This window comes from Jatropha curcas, unplaced genomic scaffold, assembly GCF_041381405.1.
Source record: "Jatropha curcas cultivar XTBG-Jc1 unplaced genomic scaffold, XTBG_Jcur_1.0 HiC_scaffold_796_pilon, whole genome shotgun sequence".
Lineage (NCBI taxonomy): Eukaryota > Viridiplantae > Streptophyta > Magnoliopsida > Malpighiales > Euphorbiaceae > Jatropha > Jatropha curcas.
Genome location: NW_028322541.1, coordinates 7,779 through 24,858, shown reverse-complemented (window position 1 = coordinate 24,858; position 17,080 = coordinate 7,779). Strand labels below are relative to the sequence as shown.

At 33.6% G+C, this 17,080-nt stretch overlaps 2 protein-coding genes across 2 annotated transcripts; one reads left to right on the top strand and one right to left on the bottom strand.

Annotated features, from left to right (window-relative positions):
• Positions 1-44: 44 nt before the first annotated feature.
• Positions 45-3,576, top strand: LOC149491714 (calcium-dependent protein kinase 10-like; the record flags this gene model as incomplete). Its single annotated transcript, XM_089717084.1, is given in 6 exon segments — positions 45-201; positions 783-898; positions 1,090-1,257; positions 2,584-2,808; positions 3,237-3,306; positions 3,309-3,576. Coding segments are annotated over 6 exon segments (786 nt in total), but the record flags the coding sequence as incomplete, so codon positions are not given.
• Positions 3,577-15,096: 11,520 nt separating this feature from the next.
• LOC119369887 (uncharacterized) lies at positions 15,097-15,516 on the bottom strand. The gene has a single exon (XM_037636821.1). It carries the CDS (start codon positions 15,514-15,516, stop codon positions 15,097-15,099), a length of 420 nt encoding a protein of 139 aa, XP_037492749.1.
• Between the last annotated feature and the right edge of the window lie 1,564 nt (positions 15,517-17,080).

The following is a 17,080-nucleotide window of genomic DNA, read 5'->3' as shown; positions in this document are numbered from 1 at the left end:
ATTTTTTCTGTTTCTTATTCTTTTTTTGGTTTTTTTTTTTTTATTTAGAGACCGAGCAAGGGATTTTCGACCAGGTCTTGCATGGTGATCTTGACTTTTCTTCAGAACCTTGGCCTAGTATCTCAGAAGGTGCTAAGGATTTGGTGAGGAGAATGCTTGCGCGAGATCCCAGAAGGCGGATAACTGCACATGAAGTTCTACGTGAGTCTTGGCAATTATTCTCTTCCCTTCCTGCCCCCCTTCATTGTCACTCTCTCCAGTTGAACTACTGATGTTAACTTTCAAGTTTCAACTATTGCTTAAACAAAGAATAGAGATTACATGAATGATTAAATCATTTAGATTGATGAATACTTTAATATTTTTGTTCTAAATTCTAATCTTTAATGGAGATCATTGCAAGATGCAAGTTCCTTTGCACAATTTTCTTTGGTCTTGCTGATAGTTATATTACAATACAGAGGTGGAACTCGGAGTTGGAAATCCCTCCCCCACCTTCTCTTTGTGGATCCGAAATTTCTTTTTATTTTTATTTTCATTTGTATTTTTACTGTTTTTTTTTGGGGGGGGAGGGATGGATAGTTTCTTGAACTTTAACAATAATTTTTCTTTTCCACTAAGGAATTTTTTTTTCTGAACTTTGCCCTCCCAAAGCAATCAATGGTTTCTCCCTTGAGAATGCAGAATCCTTTCTTAAGCCACTGTGGTCATTAAACTATTGGTCTCTTTCTTAAGCTGCTCTTTCTGTCATATTTATGTTTATGTAACTGAACTCCTTGCAGGTCACCCTTGGGTACAGGAAGATGGTGTAGCTCCTGACAAGCCTCTGGATTCTGCTGTATTAAGTCGCATGAAGCAATTTTCTGCTATGAACAAGCTTAAGAAAATGGCTCTTAGAGTAAGTCCCTGATGTGATAGACAAGTAAGAAGAGAAAGAAACCCTGAATGCCTTTTGAATATAAGATGGTTGAATGTTTGAAATCTGGAGTTGAAATAAATTGCTGAGATAATAAATCATTTAAGCTGCAGATGTTGCACAAGCTTTTCCTGTTTATATAGAAAATTGAATCCACCTCTTCTCACAAACAGGTAATTGCAGAGAACCTATCTGAAGAAGAAATAGCTGGCCTAAAAGAGATGTTCAAGATGATAGATACAGACAATGATGGTACAATCAGTTTTGAAGAACTTAAGGCTGGACTGAGAAGAGTTGGAGCCAATCTCAAGGAATCAGAAATTTATGATCTAATGCAAGCAGTAAGTATCATTTGATCTAGGTCCAGTTTTTTGAGAAAAGCAGTTCAGGTGATTTCTGCTGCAGCCACCACCATTTGCACTTATGGACTGTCACAATATTGATACCACTACTAGCACAGTAGCACCAGTACTGCATAAACGAATATACACACAAACACATGCTAAGTGTGCTTTTCTACTGTCACTTTTGCGTTGTAGTAAATTCTGGGATGTTTAATATTTTACAAATCAACAACAACCAAGCATTAGTCCGAAACTAGTTAGGGTCGGCTATATAATTCCTTTGTTTCCAATGTCCTCTTTGATCAAGTTAATATCGATGCAAAATGAAGTATAAGTTGGAAAAAATTTTGAAATACTTTTTATTCAAAAGAAAAAAAAAGCGTTGTGTTCAGGTGTAGAAACACTGGATTCTTTTCCTCTAAATTTTCCTCAGAAAACTGGAAAATAGTGTTTATACGTTCAACTATGAAAATATTCTAAATTTCTCAAATTTACAATGATCCTCTGGAATAAATTTAACACGTTTTCCACATTCTTCTACAAATAAAGAGTGCTCCTTTCTTTTATCCCTTTCTTATAGTGCTCTTCCCATGCCTTCCCCTCACATGATATTCTTCACCTTTTTTCTTCGCTTTAAAATAATTTTCATTTTTAAAGAAAGATAATTTTATTATCTTGCTTCTATGTAGCTTGGCTCTATTTTCTCTTTGAATTTACAAGAGTGTTTGGATTCTCTTCATGAAAAGAACAAAATTATTTTAATAGCAAGTTAACCTACATATTGTTAAGATATATATTGGATTAAAAAGGGAATGTGTATTCTTGAACATGGTTTTCCAGTTTTCCTTTATATGGAAAACATTCTTATTTTGGAAATGTTTGGCATTTTTTTTTTGCCAATTTCTCATTGTAAAATAGGAACTAGAAACGGAGAACAAAACTAAAAATATGGGGAAAAAGTATGTACTCAAGCTGAAGATTGCTGTAAGTTACCTGGTACTTAATCTTTGGAAAATAGTGCTGTGTTGTATGATATGAAAAGGACATGTGTGCATGTGTGGTGAGAGAAATTGATGGGAGAATATCAAAGCGAGTATTCCAATAAAAAACTTCATACGTTTGTTTTCAGGTTAAAAATTGTAAACTTTGTGTTGTTGAACAAGGAAAAATTACTGCAGTAACTGTGTTCACTTTAAGTGGTTTAATCCAGAGGCTGTCGTATGTACTTAATGGTTTGAAAAAGAGGGGCTTGTTGATAATGAATCACACAAATCAATGAAGGATAGAAGAAATTCATTCTAAAATTGTCTCTCTCAATTGCAGGCTGATGTAGACAACAGTGGCACGATTGATTATGGAGAGTTTATAGCTGCAACATTGCATCTCAACAAAATTGAGAGAGAGGATCATCTATTTGCAGCTTTTTCATACTTTGATAAGGATGGAAGTGGTTATATTACTCCAGATGAGCTTCAACAAGCTTGCGTGGAGTTTGGCATAGAGGATGTTCGCTTAGAAGAAATGATTAGAGAAGTTGATCAAGACAATGTAAGTTTTTTTGTTTTGCCTGATATACTATCTACCTCAAATTCAATAAATAATTGACAACGTTCAAGTTTCTTTTTTTTTTTTTTGTTTGCTTATCTAGGCGGTAAAGTGCATAATAACTCGGGTAAACACCTAAATTGAATTTCCCCCTTCCCCAATAATAAAAATAAATAAATAAAAATAATAATAATGTACCACAGTATTCATAACTATTTGAATGAAGGATTGGTGGCTTTACTTTCTATTATGGTTTTTCCTTTGGAAAATTGGAAATTCATTTAGAATGGCAGAGTGGATATGCAGCTTAAATTGTGTTATTGATATTTCTGTGTAACAGACTCTGTCACATTTCGCATGTCAATTGTCCATTTTCCTTCTCTATTAGATGCTCAAAAGTCTGTAATGAGATCTGTGTATAAATTTTGCAGGACGGACTCATAGATTACAACGAGTTTGTGGCTATGATGCAGAAAGGGAATGTGGCAGGTCATGGTAGGACGAGCCTAAAAATAGTTTCAGCATTGGGTTCAGAGAGGCTCTCAAACTTTAGTTGCATAAGCAACTGTGGTTTCCATGTTATCTTTTTCTTTGTGGAAGTAAGGTTGTATAGTAGATCAACTAAGAAAGCAGGCTTCCAGTTCACACTGAGAACTCATCGGCTTTTCCGATTTTGAGTGGGTTTTGCTACTTTTCGACCCTACTTGTTTCTTGACAGCATAGAATGTTTGTACTTTTACCTTAGAAATGCATCTATTTTGTTCGTGTACAGATTTTCTATCCATTTTGGTGCTAATATACCTCAAAATTAGGAAGATGCATGGCTTTCAGGAATGAAATCCTGTTGCTGCACAATATGGAGTCATGCCACAAGTCTCGCAAACATACATAGCTAAGCAGCAATTGAAATTTCACCTGTTAGGAGTGGGTTTTGTTCAAATCGATTCAAATCAAAGGATTTATTTTGAAAAGAAATAGAGTCGGATCAAGCTGAAATTGTGTACAGAATTGAACCAAATGAAATAGAATTAAATCAATTTGATTCAATTTATTATTTTGGTTTTTAAATTGAATCGAGTCTAACTCTTTCTTTTTTTTTTCATAAAGGTCAAAACATAGTTATTAAAACCAAATCAATTGGTTGGATTCATTTTTGATTAGTTTGATCAAATTGTGCCCCACCAAATTCAGTGAGAGTATGCAACTGGTGAAAGATAAAAGATATAAGAGAAATAGATTAGTCTTGTACTAAAGAAAAGTGTGGAGATACTTGTAGGATAACAACAAAAGAAAAATTAACCAAAAAAAAAAAAAAAAAAAGAAACGAGGAAGGCATCAGATATTTGAAATATGGTTAGTTATAAATTTGGTGTTCGAACTTTTCAAAATTTTATATTTTCGTATTTGATCAGAAAATATTTTCGATCACTGTTAAAAATTTTTCCATAAAGTGTTTTATTGGTTACCGGAATATTGAAATACAAATTTTTACATGATGATAATTGTTGACTAGGCACAAATTAATAGTGTCACAGGCATAGGCAAATGTGTATTTATATTATCATTTGATAGTAATTTATTTGTCTTTTAAAATAAAATAAAAACGTAAGGAAATAAAAAATTCTACAATAGAAAAATCAAATACAAGAAAATGAAAATAAAAAGAAAATAATCTCTCGAATAAAAATTTAAACTTCGATTCCTTGCAGGAACAAATAGCTTCACATAATCTTTTATTAAGAGAGAAAAAAAACATGTTTGTTTACTAACTATGAGGCCCTGACCCAAGCGCCAGGTTTGAACCACTAAATAGGATTGAATACTCATTTTGGGTTAGGTTCACTAAAGGATTTAGGGAGTAGGTTTTAAGTTTAAATATGATCAATCATTTAGCCTTAATTAATGTTCAATCTACAATTAAAAAAAACTTAAGATGAAGAAGAATGAAATTTATATAAAGCAATAAAGCAATGAAAGAAGAATAAAGCAAGGAATGCAAGCTAATTACAAAATAAGGAAGTATTGCCTCTAGCCCATTGTTGGGGATTTTAGGGCAATCATACATCTCCCAATTAAAAATAGAAGAAAAAGAAAGGTAGAAAAGAGTTTTTTTTTGGTGAATTTGGTCTGCAGCTCGATTTTAAAAACTCGAGCATGCCTGCTTATCTCTTGGAATGACAATCAGGACCAATCAGTTCTATATATTGTAAAATGGGGGTTGATTGATTTTAATTGGAAAATAGGCTCATCGAAGACCTTTTTTATTATGTTTTATAGGTGTTGAATTGCCATTTTATGAAAAACAATTGGCTTTGGATCGTCGCAAATAGATTTTCTTAGCTTTGGATTGACGGATTAAAAATATATTTCTTGGCTTTGGATCGCCAGATTTTGGATTAAAAGATGAATTTCAGCTTTGGGTCATGCAAAATGTATTTTCTTTGCTTTAGATCGCTAGATTTGGATTAAAAATGGATTTTGGCTTTGGATTTCCATTTTCGAAAAGAAGGGCATTTGGGGCCACTTAGAAGAATAGAGCAAACATTAAAAAGCTAAGAGCCATAGAGGACTTACCTGCATGTTTTGGTCAGACTAGCAGTTGATCAGAGTGTTGATTGGTGGGCAGATTGGAAGGTTGACCGAAGGGTGGATCGGCTCAGCTCCTTCTTCTTTGGCGGACGAGTGAGTTTAGGACCTTTGCTCTTAGAGCTTCAACTTGACTTAGATTTCAAAAGTGGAAAATCTAAGCCAAGTGAGGTTTATGGGACTAAGGAGGACATAAACCCATAGGAGGCTTTTTAGTATAGGCTTGATGAGCCAAAGAGGCTTTAATCCAAAGGTATGGAGACCTAATTCTAGGCTAAAGAACAGATTAAGGGGAAAGCGAGCTGGAGGAATCGCCCCACCCACTTAGGGCACTCAAGAGAGTGGAAGAGATGAGAAGAGAGCTAGAAAGCCAAAGGAACGTTTCAACTAAAACTTCTAGAATGTACTTTGTAATGAGAAATTGTTCTAGAGAGAGAAATGTGTGATTGTGTGTTTTGGAGGTGAAAATAAGTTATATTTATAGGAAAAATGAATTTAGGGGGGGTGTTCTTGTGCGTCCGATGTGGGATTTTTGCATTTTGGGCACTTGTCCTTGAGCGGTTGACCGATAGCGATAGTTGGTCATGGTCGATCAACCGCTGCAAGTGATTGATCGGCGGTCAACCGGCCATATCCTAAAGGTTGATCGACTTAGGTTAGGCAGTCGGGACATTTCAACATTGTACACGCAGTTTGATTCGTGTATTTCAAAGCACAAATCAACTTTGATTTTGACTTATGATACACCGTTGAAAATCTATGGATTTCTAGTTCCTAACCCAACTTCAATCACTGCAAATTTCATTTGTAGCTCGAGTTCTGATCAAAATAGTGGAGAAAGCTCATTCTGAGTCCTTTTGATCTACATTGATTTGCAATGATTTTATGTCTGGTTCATGGCCCGTTTTAACCTAGATTAACATGCCATATACATTTAAAAAGTTTTTATTATTTAGTTTTTTTCAATGGTATAAAGATTGTTCCAATATTTTATCTATGAAAAGAGTTGTGACTATAAGAGTGGACAAATGTCACCTTTGACTTCTAGGTTATCTTTCGATTCTTGACCGATACTAGTTTGAACCACAACTGTTATGAATGATTTTTCATGGTATAAGGGTGTAAAAAATATGTGTTCATAGATTGCATCATGATTGTCAAAAAGGATTTGGCAGGAGTGATGGTGAAGAACTAAGCATTTTTTCTGCTTAGAAGAGGCGGAGATGATGAGTTGATCCTTTTAATCTACTAATTGATGTAGATGAGATGATCCTTTTTAGCTACTATTTTGTTGGTATAGTTGATCCATTTTAGTTGTTGCTCCACAGCTTATCCATTTCAGCTGGAGATATTTGCTACTCCATAACTGATCCCTTTTAGCTGGAGACGTTGGTCGCTCCTTAGCTAATCAATTTCAGCTGGAGATATTGGCTGCTCCATAGCTGATCCATTTTAGTTGGAGATATAACTTATCCATTTCAGTTGGAAACATTGGCTAGCTGATCCATTTCAATTATGGAGATAGCTGATCCATTTCAACTGTTGACGTAGCTGATCCATTTCAACTAGAGGGGTTGGCTAGCTAATGCATTTTAGCTGTAGATGTTGACTAGCTAAACCATTTCAACTATTGAAATATTGGCTAACTGATCCATTTCAGTTGCTGGAGGGAGACTAGACCCCATGAATTCGCTGAAGGCTGTCCACTTATTGAGGCCGACAGCTTGTCGTTATGGCTACTTGTGGTATCCCGACTACGGGACACAGGAATGAATCGAATCATATATCGAAAAGGGGAAAACTAATCAACAGAGGCGCCTTTTGGTGAAATGGCTTGGAGAGTTGGAAGAACTCCAAGGTTAAGCGTACTCGCTTAACGGAAATCCTAAGATTGGTGACCACCTTAGAAGTTCCCCATTTCACCTGCGGGACAAAACCTTACGGATCCTGCCAATCCACTATGGGATAGATTTGGCTTGATCCAAAGCGGACAATTCCTCCAGTGATTGAAGTCGGACGTGACAGTCGGTATCAGAGCCGGACCCCCTTCAATAGATGTATGGTTCGAGGATGAACCACGCGGAAGCTGGTGGGCCTATCATATCTCTATTGCGGGACGTAGGAATAAATTGAATCATATATCAAAAAGAGGGAAACTAATCAACAAAGGCGCTTTTTGGTGAAATGTTTTGGAGAATTGGAAGAACTCCATGGTTAAGCGTGCTCGCTTAACAGAGATCCTAAGATGGGTGACCACCTGGGAAGTTCTTCATTTCACCTGTGGGATAAAACTGTGCGGATCCTGCCAATCCAGTATGAGATGGATTTGGCTAAGCGGACAATTCCTATAGTTATTTGAGTCGGGCGTGACATTACTCGCGTAACGCCTAATTTTGAAATATAATAACTTATTGGATTGTTAATTGATACCAAATTTGAGGTTTGGTATGATTTATCAGGATTTTCATAATTATTGAGTCTTGACTAGGATTCATGCATTGCATGATTTTAGTTTGTTTATTCATGCATTAAATGAATTTGGATTGCGAATTGTGAAACAGTACCTTAGGAAACTCGATCGTGAGATTTAGTGCGATATAGTCTAATTGCACCTAGTTATTTGAATCTTGGGATTGAAAATGGTGTCAATTTGATTTTATAATATTTTTTCTAAATTAATAGGAGTTTCTCTATTTATTGGGTATTTAATTGGCCAAATTGCTATTTTTAAGTAATTAATGGAATTAATTATAATTATTAGTATTTGTTTTAGTAATTAATTTTAATTAGTAGTGATTATTATTGATTTTTGGAATTTATCATTATTTATTGGAATTTATTTGTTAAAATATAACTGAAGGAATTTATTTTGTAATTTTTATTTAAAAATTGATTTTAATAAATAAAAGAGTTTTAAAATAATAAATAAATAAATATGTCTATTTTAAAGTGGCATGCGCCACTTATTGGAAAAAAGAAAAAAAAAAAAGAAAGAAAGAAGCTAACTCCTAAAGAAAGAAAAGAAAAAAAATAAAGAAAACAAAAAAGAAAGAAGCTAGCGCCGACCTAATGGGAAAAGTAAAAAAAATTAATGAAAAAAAAAGAAAGTTCATGCTAGCAAAAAAATAAAAAGTGCTGCCTCTTCTATGACACACACACGCAGAACAAAAAAAGAAGAGAAGAAAGAGTGGAGAAAAAGACAAACTTTTGTGAGATTTTCCGCAGAAACTTGCAATCAAATATTAAGATTAGTAGATTATAATTAGTTGAGTAAAATAAATCAGCATATCAAGGGGTTCAATTAACTATAGTCGTAGTAGGGCATTTCACGAATAAAGTAAGATCCCGTCTCGCATTTCATAGATTAGATTTTATTTTTGATTGCATATTTGAAATCAGTGAAATTAAGAGATTTCGAATCTATGATTGTTGTTTAATTTTTATTTTGTTTTTGATTTTGTGTCCACGGAGAAGGTGAACCTTCTAAAGTTGATACGGGCAAAGGGAAGCCTAATTGGAGGTTAGTGCTCATCACTTACATGTTTAATTTAATTTTTGATTAATGTTTTTTTGATTGTGATCATGGTGATAATTTGGAATTTTTCTTAATATTGGTACGATCCTGCGAAATTGATTTGATACTATTGCAATTGGGTATGGATGAGTATTGTGGTTTGAAAGAATTTTAAAAAAAAAATTCTAGACCTAATTTCTAAGAGAGGTAGAATGGCCTAGGCTTTAATTTAGTTAGGACTTTTGTTTATTTTGATTAATTGTTATACTTATGTTACTGTGATAATTTGATTAAGTGATCTTTGGGTTGGAATTGACTTGGCACAATATTCTTTTTTTTTTTTTTGGTTGACAAAAAGTTTTGAAGTGTCCATTTAAATTATATTTGACTTTAACTATTATTTGGGCACAAATACCCTAATTTATTTGGTTGATAAGATGTTTCTCGAGTGTCCATTTAAATTTATATTTGCTTTTAATTATTACTAGTTTTTTTACGACGTGCGTTGCACGTTAACTATGCTCGTTATATACTCATCCTTTGTACTCGTTTATTATTTATTTATTTATATACTATTAACATATAAGTCCTTATTTAGATTAAAATAAATACAACGGTTAATTTAAATAATATATTTATGTAATGAGTTTTGTTTATACATTTCTAATTGAAATAAAGATGATGTTTTACCTTGTACCTTTAAAATAGCACTTTGAATATAAAATTTTTCATTTCTATTCTCTTTGAAATACTTGCTCGTTGCAACGTGAAAAGATACTAATTAGTATTCATTATTATTCAAAATATAAGCAATGATTTTTGTAAATATTTTTGAATGTAAGTATTATTTTTATATTATCTTTTTTGGTAACAAGACATCCTTGTAGACTATATTTTTTGTGCATACTGCCATCTTATTTTTTTCTTTTCCGATTTTACAAGGACTTTTATTGTCGATATCGATATACCTCTTGATAGTGCTACATAAAGCTGTCAATGAGAGAAAATATCTTGTGGTAAATATGCTCCAACATATGAGATTGTTTGTCGCTGAGCTTTATTTATTATTATTGCAAAACATAAATGGATTGAAAATTGTTTTCTTTTGAAACGAAATGGATATCCTTCATTTTCTACACGCGAAAATGGTATTCTCGGTAAAAATATTTGTTTTCTAGCATGTTGTCTCATTATTATTTGTGCATAAATTACATTGGTCCCAAAATTTTTGCCAACCATTCTAGTCCCATTGCATAAACCATTTGAAGGATTCCATGTTCCTAAGTAATATTATTGGACAGTATACTTTCAATTCAAGCTTGTGCGGAGGCAGTTCATTCGGCAGTAGAGTGTTCAAAAATTCCTCTTGGTAGTAATTATTTGTGTCATCTGTTGCTTCATCAAAACTGTTGTAGATATTGCTTTAACTAGGGAATATATGTATCATCTTTTGATTCAAGCTATTGAAATATTTAGTTTTTGTTGCCAATATCGCACGATTGGTCATGTATTCTTGCGAGCTTGCATTATCATGCAATGATAGAAATATTACATCAATTAATGTCCTCTCACAATTGTCATCATTTTCATGCCTCACTATCATCTTTTCTAGTATTAGTATATTTCCTTTATCATTTTTGGCTCTTCTCCATCACCGACTCTAAATAGGAATTCACTAAAATATCTATCATTTTTTGCTCTCATATTGTTTATCAATCTCAACACCTCCATATTGCTCCACAAGTAAGACTTCACAAGACTTGCACTATTGTCTCTTGTCTTGCAGCTTTAGGAACTACTGGTAACCCCTGCTAAAATCTCCCCCGAACACTATTAACTTTCCTCCAAATGGTTTAGGACATTCCATTATATTCTATATGCTTCTTGTGGCATCCCGACCCGACAAAACGATCTTAAGAGGGTGGCCAGAGCAAAGCTCCTAGCTAGCTTCTAGGATGACAGACTAGCTATGATAGTGGAATGCGGGACACATGAATGAATCGGATCATATATTGAAAAGGGGGGAACTTATCATTAGAGGTAAGAGTGGCCATATTACGGTTTCGGGAACCGGAACCGTCGATTCGAACCGGTCCCGAACCTTAACCGGAACCGGTGGGAACCTTAACCGGAGATTTTCGGTTCGGTTCCGGTTCCAGATTTGTGGAACCGCAAACCTGCGGTTCCACAAAACCGGTCGGAACCAGATTGGAAACGCCGGTTAGAACCGCTGTTTCGAACCGGCGGTTCTAGCCGTTAGAAACTGTTAGTTTTGTGTTTTTTTTTTTTAATTTTGTTGTGAAATCTCTTAATTTTTTTTGGATATTTTTAGAAAAATAATTTTTTTGATTTATTATAAATACCTCATTTCATTTACAAATTCATCACAAAAAAATCTCTATTCTCTCTACTTACTCTCTCTACATATACTACACTTTACTCTATATTATTCTTCTCTACTCTACAATCTCTCTTATTAAGTTATTATTCTCTCTAATTTTTTTATTCAATTTTCCAAATTATATCTTATTATCATATAATGGCAAGTGGAGGAAACTCAAATTCGGGTAAGGGCAAGGGAAAGATTGAAGAAACACAATACTCATCTATCTCTACAAACGACATCTTTGATTTCACTCCCAACCAATTTAATTTTGAGGGATATCCAAATGAAAATTTGGAAGTTCCAACTCAAGAATCTGAATTTAATAATGAGCAATTACAAGAAGAGGAAGAGCAACGAGCACAAATTGTTGGAAGAGCAAGACAAAGTTTCGACATATTCGCAATTCATTTCACGAAAAAATTCAAAGGTGAGAAAATATACGATGTAATTTGCAATTATTGTGGAAAATCTTATAAATTTAAACAAGCGGGCGGCTATGGATCATTTTGGAAGCATTTGGAGACAAAACATTCAATAAAAATAGGAGTTGATCGGTCTCAAACACAAATTTCTGGGTACGCATCTTCTAACCTTTCTTTATTTCAATATTCTGAAAAAATACAAAAAGAAGAATTAGCAAAAATGATTTCTATGGAACATTTAGCTTTTAGTTTTGGTGAAAAAGTAGGTTTTAATAATTATTGTCAAAAAGATTTAAATCCTCTACTAAAAGAGTACCAAGAAATACTGTAAAACGAACTATTATTTCTTTATATAATAAAGAAAAAAAGAGTTAGAGCTTTTATTTTCTCAAATGAAATTCGTGTTTCAATTTGTTGTGATATTTGGAGTGATCATTGGCAAATGCATTCTTATATGGGCATTACAGGTCATTGGATTGATGATGATTGGAAAATTCAAAAAAGAATTATTGCATTTCGTGTTTTGGTGATAACAATACTGCAAATAATATTTATAGAATAATAGTTTCAATTTTAGATGAATATAAGTTGACAAAAAAATATTTTCAATTTCATTTGATAATGCTTCTGCTAATACTAAATCAATTATTGAACTTAAAAATATTTGTGAACCAAATATTGGTGGAAAATTTTTTCATATAAGATGTGCATGCCATGTTTTAAATTTATGTGTACAAGATAGTTTAAAAATTTTTGAATCTTTTATTTCTCCAATTAAAAAAGCTATTTCATATTTATGGGGATATCCCCAAGTGATGAAAAGTTGGGCTAAATTTTGTAAAGAAAATAATAAAAGACCAAAGCGTTTTCCAAGGGATGTCCCAACTCGTTGGAATTCAACATATGAATTACTAAACGAGTCTTTTTCTTATAAAGAATTATTATGCTTTTTTGTTACTAATAATATTGAAGATATTAATTTATATCCACAAAATTGGGATATTTGTGCAAAAATTTTAGATATTTTAAAAATTTTTAATGATGCTACCTATAAATTTAGTGGGGTTTATTATCCCACATCTCATTTATTTTTACCTATGTGTATTAATATTGTTAGTGCACTCCAAGAATTTGAAAATGATTGTATATTAAAAGATTGTATTTTTTTCAATGAAAAAAAAATGGTTATTTTATTTTAAAAATATACCACCCCTTTATGTTGCTATTGTATTTTATTCTAGATGTAAAATTGATATTTTATGTGAATATTTGACTATTTATTATGAAGTATTAAATCTTGATATAGAAGATAATGTTAATATAAATGTAGTATTGCATGAAGTTAAACAAAATATTATGCAATTATATAATGAATTTGTTCAATTTTCTAGTTCATCTACTTCTAATTCTTCTCAATCTAATATTCAACAATTTCCAACACAAAGGGTAAGTGGTGTTGGTGTTGCTCAATAAGTTTTACTACAAAGACAAAAAAGACCAAGGGAATCCAGTTCTTTTTCTGAATTTGATAATTATCTAACCACTTCTTTTGAGTTTGGTGATGATTATGCAGATACTGATTTTGCAATTTTAGATTGGTGGAGTCGTCACGCCAATACTTTTCCAATACTTTCTTTAATTGCAAAACAAGTTTTAGTCAAGGAGGAAACTCCACTCTCCACTGTTGCGGTTGAACAAGCTTTTAATCAAGGAGGAAACATATTTGATGAAACACGATCTCGTATGACACCCGATTCATTAGAAGCACAATCATGCGTGGATGATTGGAGCAAGGCCGAATTAAGAGCACAAGAAAATCTAAAAGAAAATGAAGATTTATATGATTTATATGATGGGTCCTCAACGGGAACATCAACCGGTGGTGCAAATAGCGAATAAGGTAAAAGGGATGAAATTGGTATGAGGTAAGTAAGAACTACGTGGACTTTGATTCCTCTAAACCCTAAGAGGATACGTAGGCAACTTAATTTTTTTTTTTAAAAAAAAATTAAGTTCAAGCCCTTTTTTTAAAAAAATTATGTTCAAACTTTTTTAAACAAAAATAAATTCAGTTGAAGAATTTTTAAAAACAAAAATTAAGTTCAAGCCCTTTTTTTTTTTAAATTATGTTCAAACTTTTTTAAACAAAAAAAAAATACAGTTGAAGATTTTTTTTAAAAAAAATAATTAAGTTCAAGTCTTTAAAAAAATAAATTTAATTGAACCATTTTTTAAATTTTTTAGGTGTATTTTTATTACAAATAACTTTCACAAATTTATTAAATTTTGAAAATCGGTCTTCAAAATTTAAAATTTAAAATTATGCGATTTGCCGGAAAACCGATCGGAACCGTCGGTTTTGACACCGTACCGGAATCGGAATTGAAACCGTTTGGTTCCAAACTGGAACCGGAACCGAAAATTTTCGGTTCGGTTCAGGTTCCAGTTTTTTTGGAATCGGAACCGCCGGTTCCGGAACCGTGGCCACCCCTAATTAGAGGTGCCTTTTGGTGGAATGGCTTGGAGAGTTTGAAAAACTCCAGGGTTAAGCGTGCTCGCTTAACGAAAATTCTAGGATGGGTGACCTCTTGGGAAGTTCCCCATTCACTTGTATAGACAAAACTATGGGGTCTGGCCAATCCAATATGGGATGAAATTTGCTTGATCCAAAGCGGACAATTCCTCTAGTGGTTGGATTCGGGCATGAAACTTCTATCGACTGTCTCTACTGCTAGCCTCTTAGCCATGGGTGCCTCATCCCATATAATAAGTTTTGCCCTGCGGATTAATTTTGCCTGTATGCTTTGTTTCGATATGCCATATAAACTTGACTTCGTTGGATTCAATCGTATGTTGAATCGCGAGTGTGCAATCTTGCCTCCTGGCGTTATTATCGTCGCTACATCTGAGGTTGCTATTGCAAGCGTTATATTTCCTATAGATCTTACATTTGCAAGTAGTGCTCCATATAAAAATGTCTTCCCTGTCCCACCTGTGAAGAAGGCCCCATGGGTGTTGAAGTTCACCCAGTCCAGTATCGCTCTGTATGCATTTAGCTGCTCGTTGTTCACTTTTTAAACTGCATCAATGTCCTCTTGAGGTATTTCAACTGCCATTTCATCTATAATTTCTCTTGAGTTATTGATTGACTGATGTGTTTGATCCTGTGCTATCTCAGGCAAGTCATACTTCTTAATTTCTTTTCCCATACCCTACAAGAGATATTCTATGCTCTTCCATGTGCATGACATCTGTGTATGTATTGAGTTCGGGTGCAATCTACTAAAATAATCCAACATGATATCAAAGTAATCATCCCATAATTTCCTCACATCTGTTGGCTCACAGTGTACTAATATTGTAGTAAAGAGTCTCCTTAATTCTCATGGCATCTGGTATGCTACTGCTTCTCCCATACAATGCGATGCACTTTGATTTGATTCAAACAGTCCTCTTCTGGTTGCTGAGTCCTTGAATGTTTGGCATGGAAAATCATCTACTGTTAATATACTGTCAAATGATTGTGGGCCTTTTACATGGCTCACAAGTAGTCTCAAGTAAGACCTTTCCCTCTCAATTGGATTCGCTGTATTTACCCTCCCTATTACTTGCCTCTTCTTCCACTTAGACCATACTTTACCTTGCTTGTTCCACACATAATGCTCAAAAAATTCCCTGAAAAATAGTTCTCTTGCTTCTGCATTGGTAGAGCATCTTCTAAAATACTCCGTTAGCATCATTCTTGATACATGATCCCTCTTTATATCATGATCAAGCTTCTCATTTTCCAAAACTGATACCATCTATTCATTCAGTAAATGCAGTTGTAGATTGATAACAAGAGGGTTTATTTCATTTAGTTCAAACTCATATATCCTCCACATTGCTTCTTGAGCAGACACTCATCTTACATTTTGAAATTGTCGTATCTCATCTACTTCTTCATTCATTGGAGACATATACAATAACCCTGTCGTGCCCTTTGTAGATAATTTGTATAGATATTTGACTCTCTTTAAGCCAAAACAAACCTCGACATTGATATGGCAATTGTATCTTGTTAAAAGATATGGATTATAAGGGACAACTCATCTATTGTAACCTATTCTTTCTTGCTGTGACCTCTACCAATGATATCAAATACAATATTTTGAATTATCTTTATTTTTATATTAAAAAATTAAGACAAGTAATATGACATACCTCTTATCCATTGTTTGGTCTCTTGAAAATATGGTATCCATCTTTTCCTTGTGTAATTTTCGAAGAATATTGCCTCGGATAACGAAACCTGCATTTATTATGTATCATGCATGGACATTTTGTATTTTGTTCTCCGCATGGCCTATGCATCATATGTTTCGCAACCATTTCATACAGCTCTGGATATTGCTCCTCATCCAATATCTCTACACTTACATGTTTGTCAAAATTGCCTGGACTTGTTAATTTGTATGATGGTTGAAGAATGGTTAGCATATGTGCATATGGCAATCCCCTCTTTTGAAATTCAATTACATGCACGTGTGCTACAACTTTACCTGTGACATCCTACCGAGTCGAGTCTTAGCATAGAGTTGAGTAGTCGAGTTGAGTCGAGTTGAACCAAACCCGGTTGGGGTAGAATGAGATTATAAGTGGACTTATTTGAGTGAGAGAAAAAGATCAAGCACATAGGTGAGGATTGATTTGCATTAAAAGATTGAGCTTGGGTCTTTAGTAGTAACCTGTTACAATTGAGGTACCATTTAGGAAGTTTTCCATAAAATCCTTTGATTTTTGATGGCCTACCCGTAATACACATTTTCACTTTCCCATTTTCATGTTTATCTTCATCTTCTTCATTTTCTTCCTTTCCTCTTCCACCTTACTTTCAATTTTCATGGTAGTTAAGCCTTAACTTCAATTTTCTTCTATCCAAGTAAGTAAACCTTCTTGAAGTTCATAATTGAATCATTTGGTGCTATTTTTTAGAATTCATAAGAATTCTTATTTATAGGTGAAGGGAGTTCTAAGAGTGTAGAAAAAAGAAGCTAAAGAGGAGCTCAAGCTTTTGGAGTAAAGGTTTGATATCTTTGTTATTTTCCTTTTTTGTATGAGATTGTGTGGTGTGTTGCTATTGAGACAATATTGCTTCATGTTGAGTGGGAGGACTGGTAATGGTGAGAAAACAGGGGAGAACAGGGGAGGTATTGAATAAATGAAGTGAATATTGAGTTTTGTTGAAACAGGTTTTGCTGGAATTTTCCAGTAACTTCATCTTGATTTTGACCCCATTTATGATGGAATTAGGAAGTGTCATAGAAGAGTTATTTGTTCCTCTATGTGTTAGCTTTACATGGGTTTTTGAATCATCAAATGGAGTTG

Coding starts and splice junctions, on each gene's coding strand:
- LOC119369887 (XM_037636821.1), bottom strand. CDS start 15,516: ATGGTATCAGTTTTGGAAAATGAGAAGCTTGATCATGATATAAAGAGG.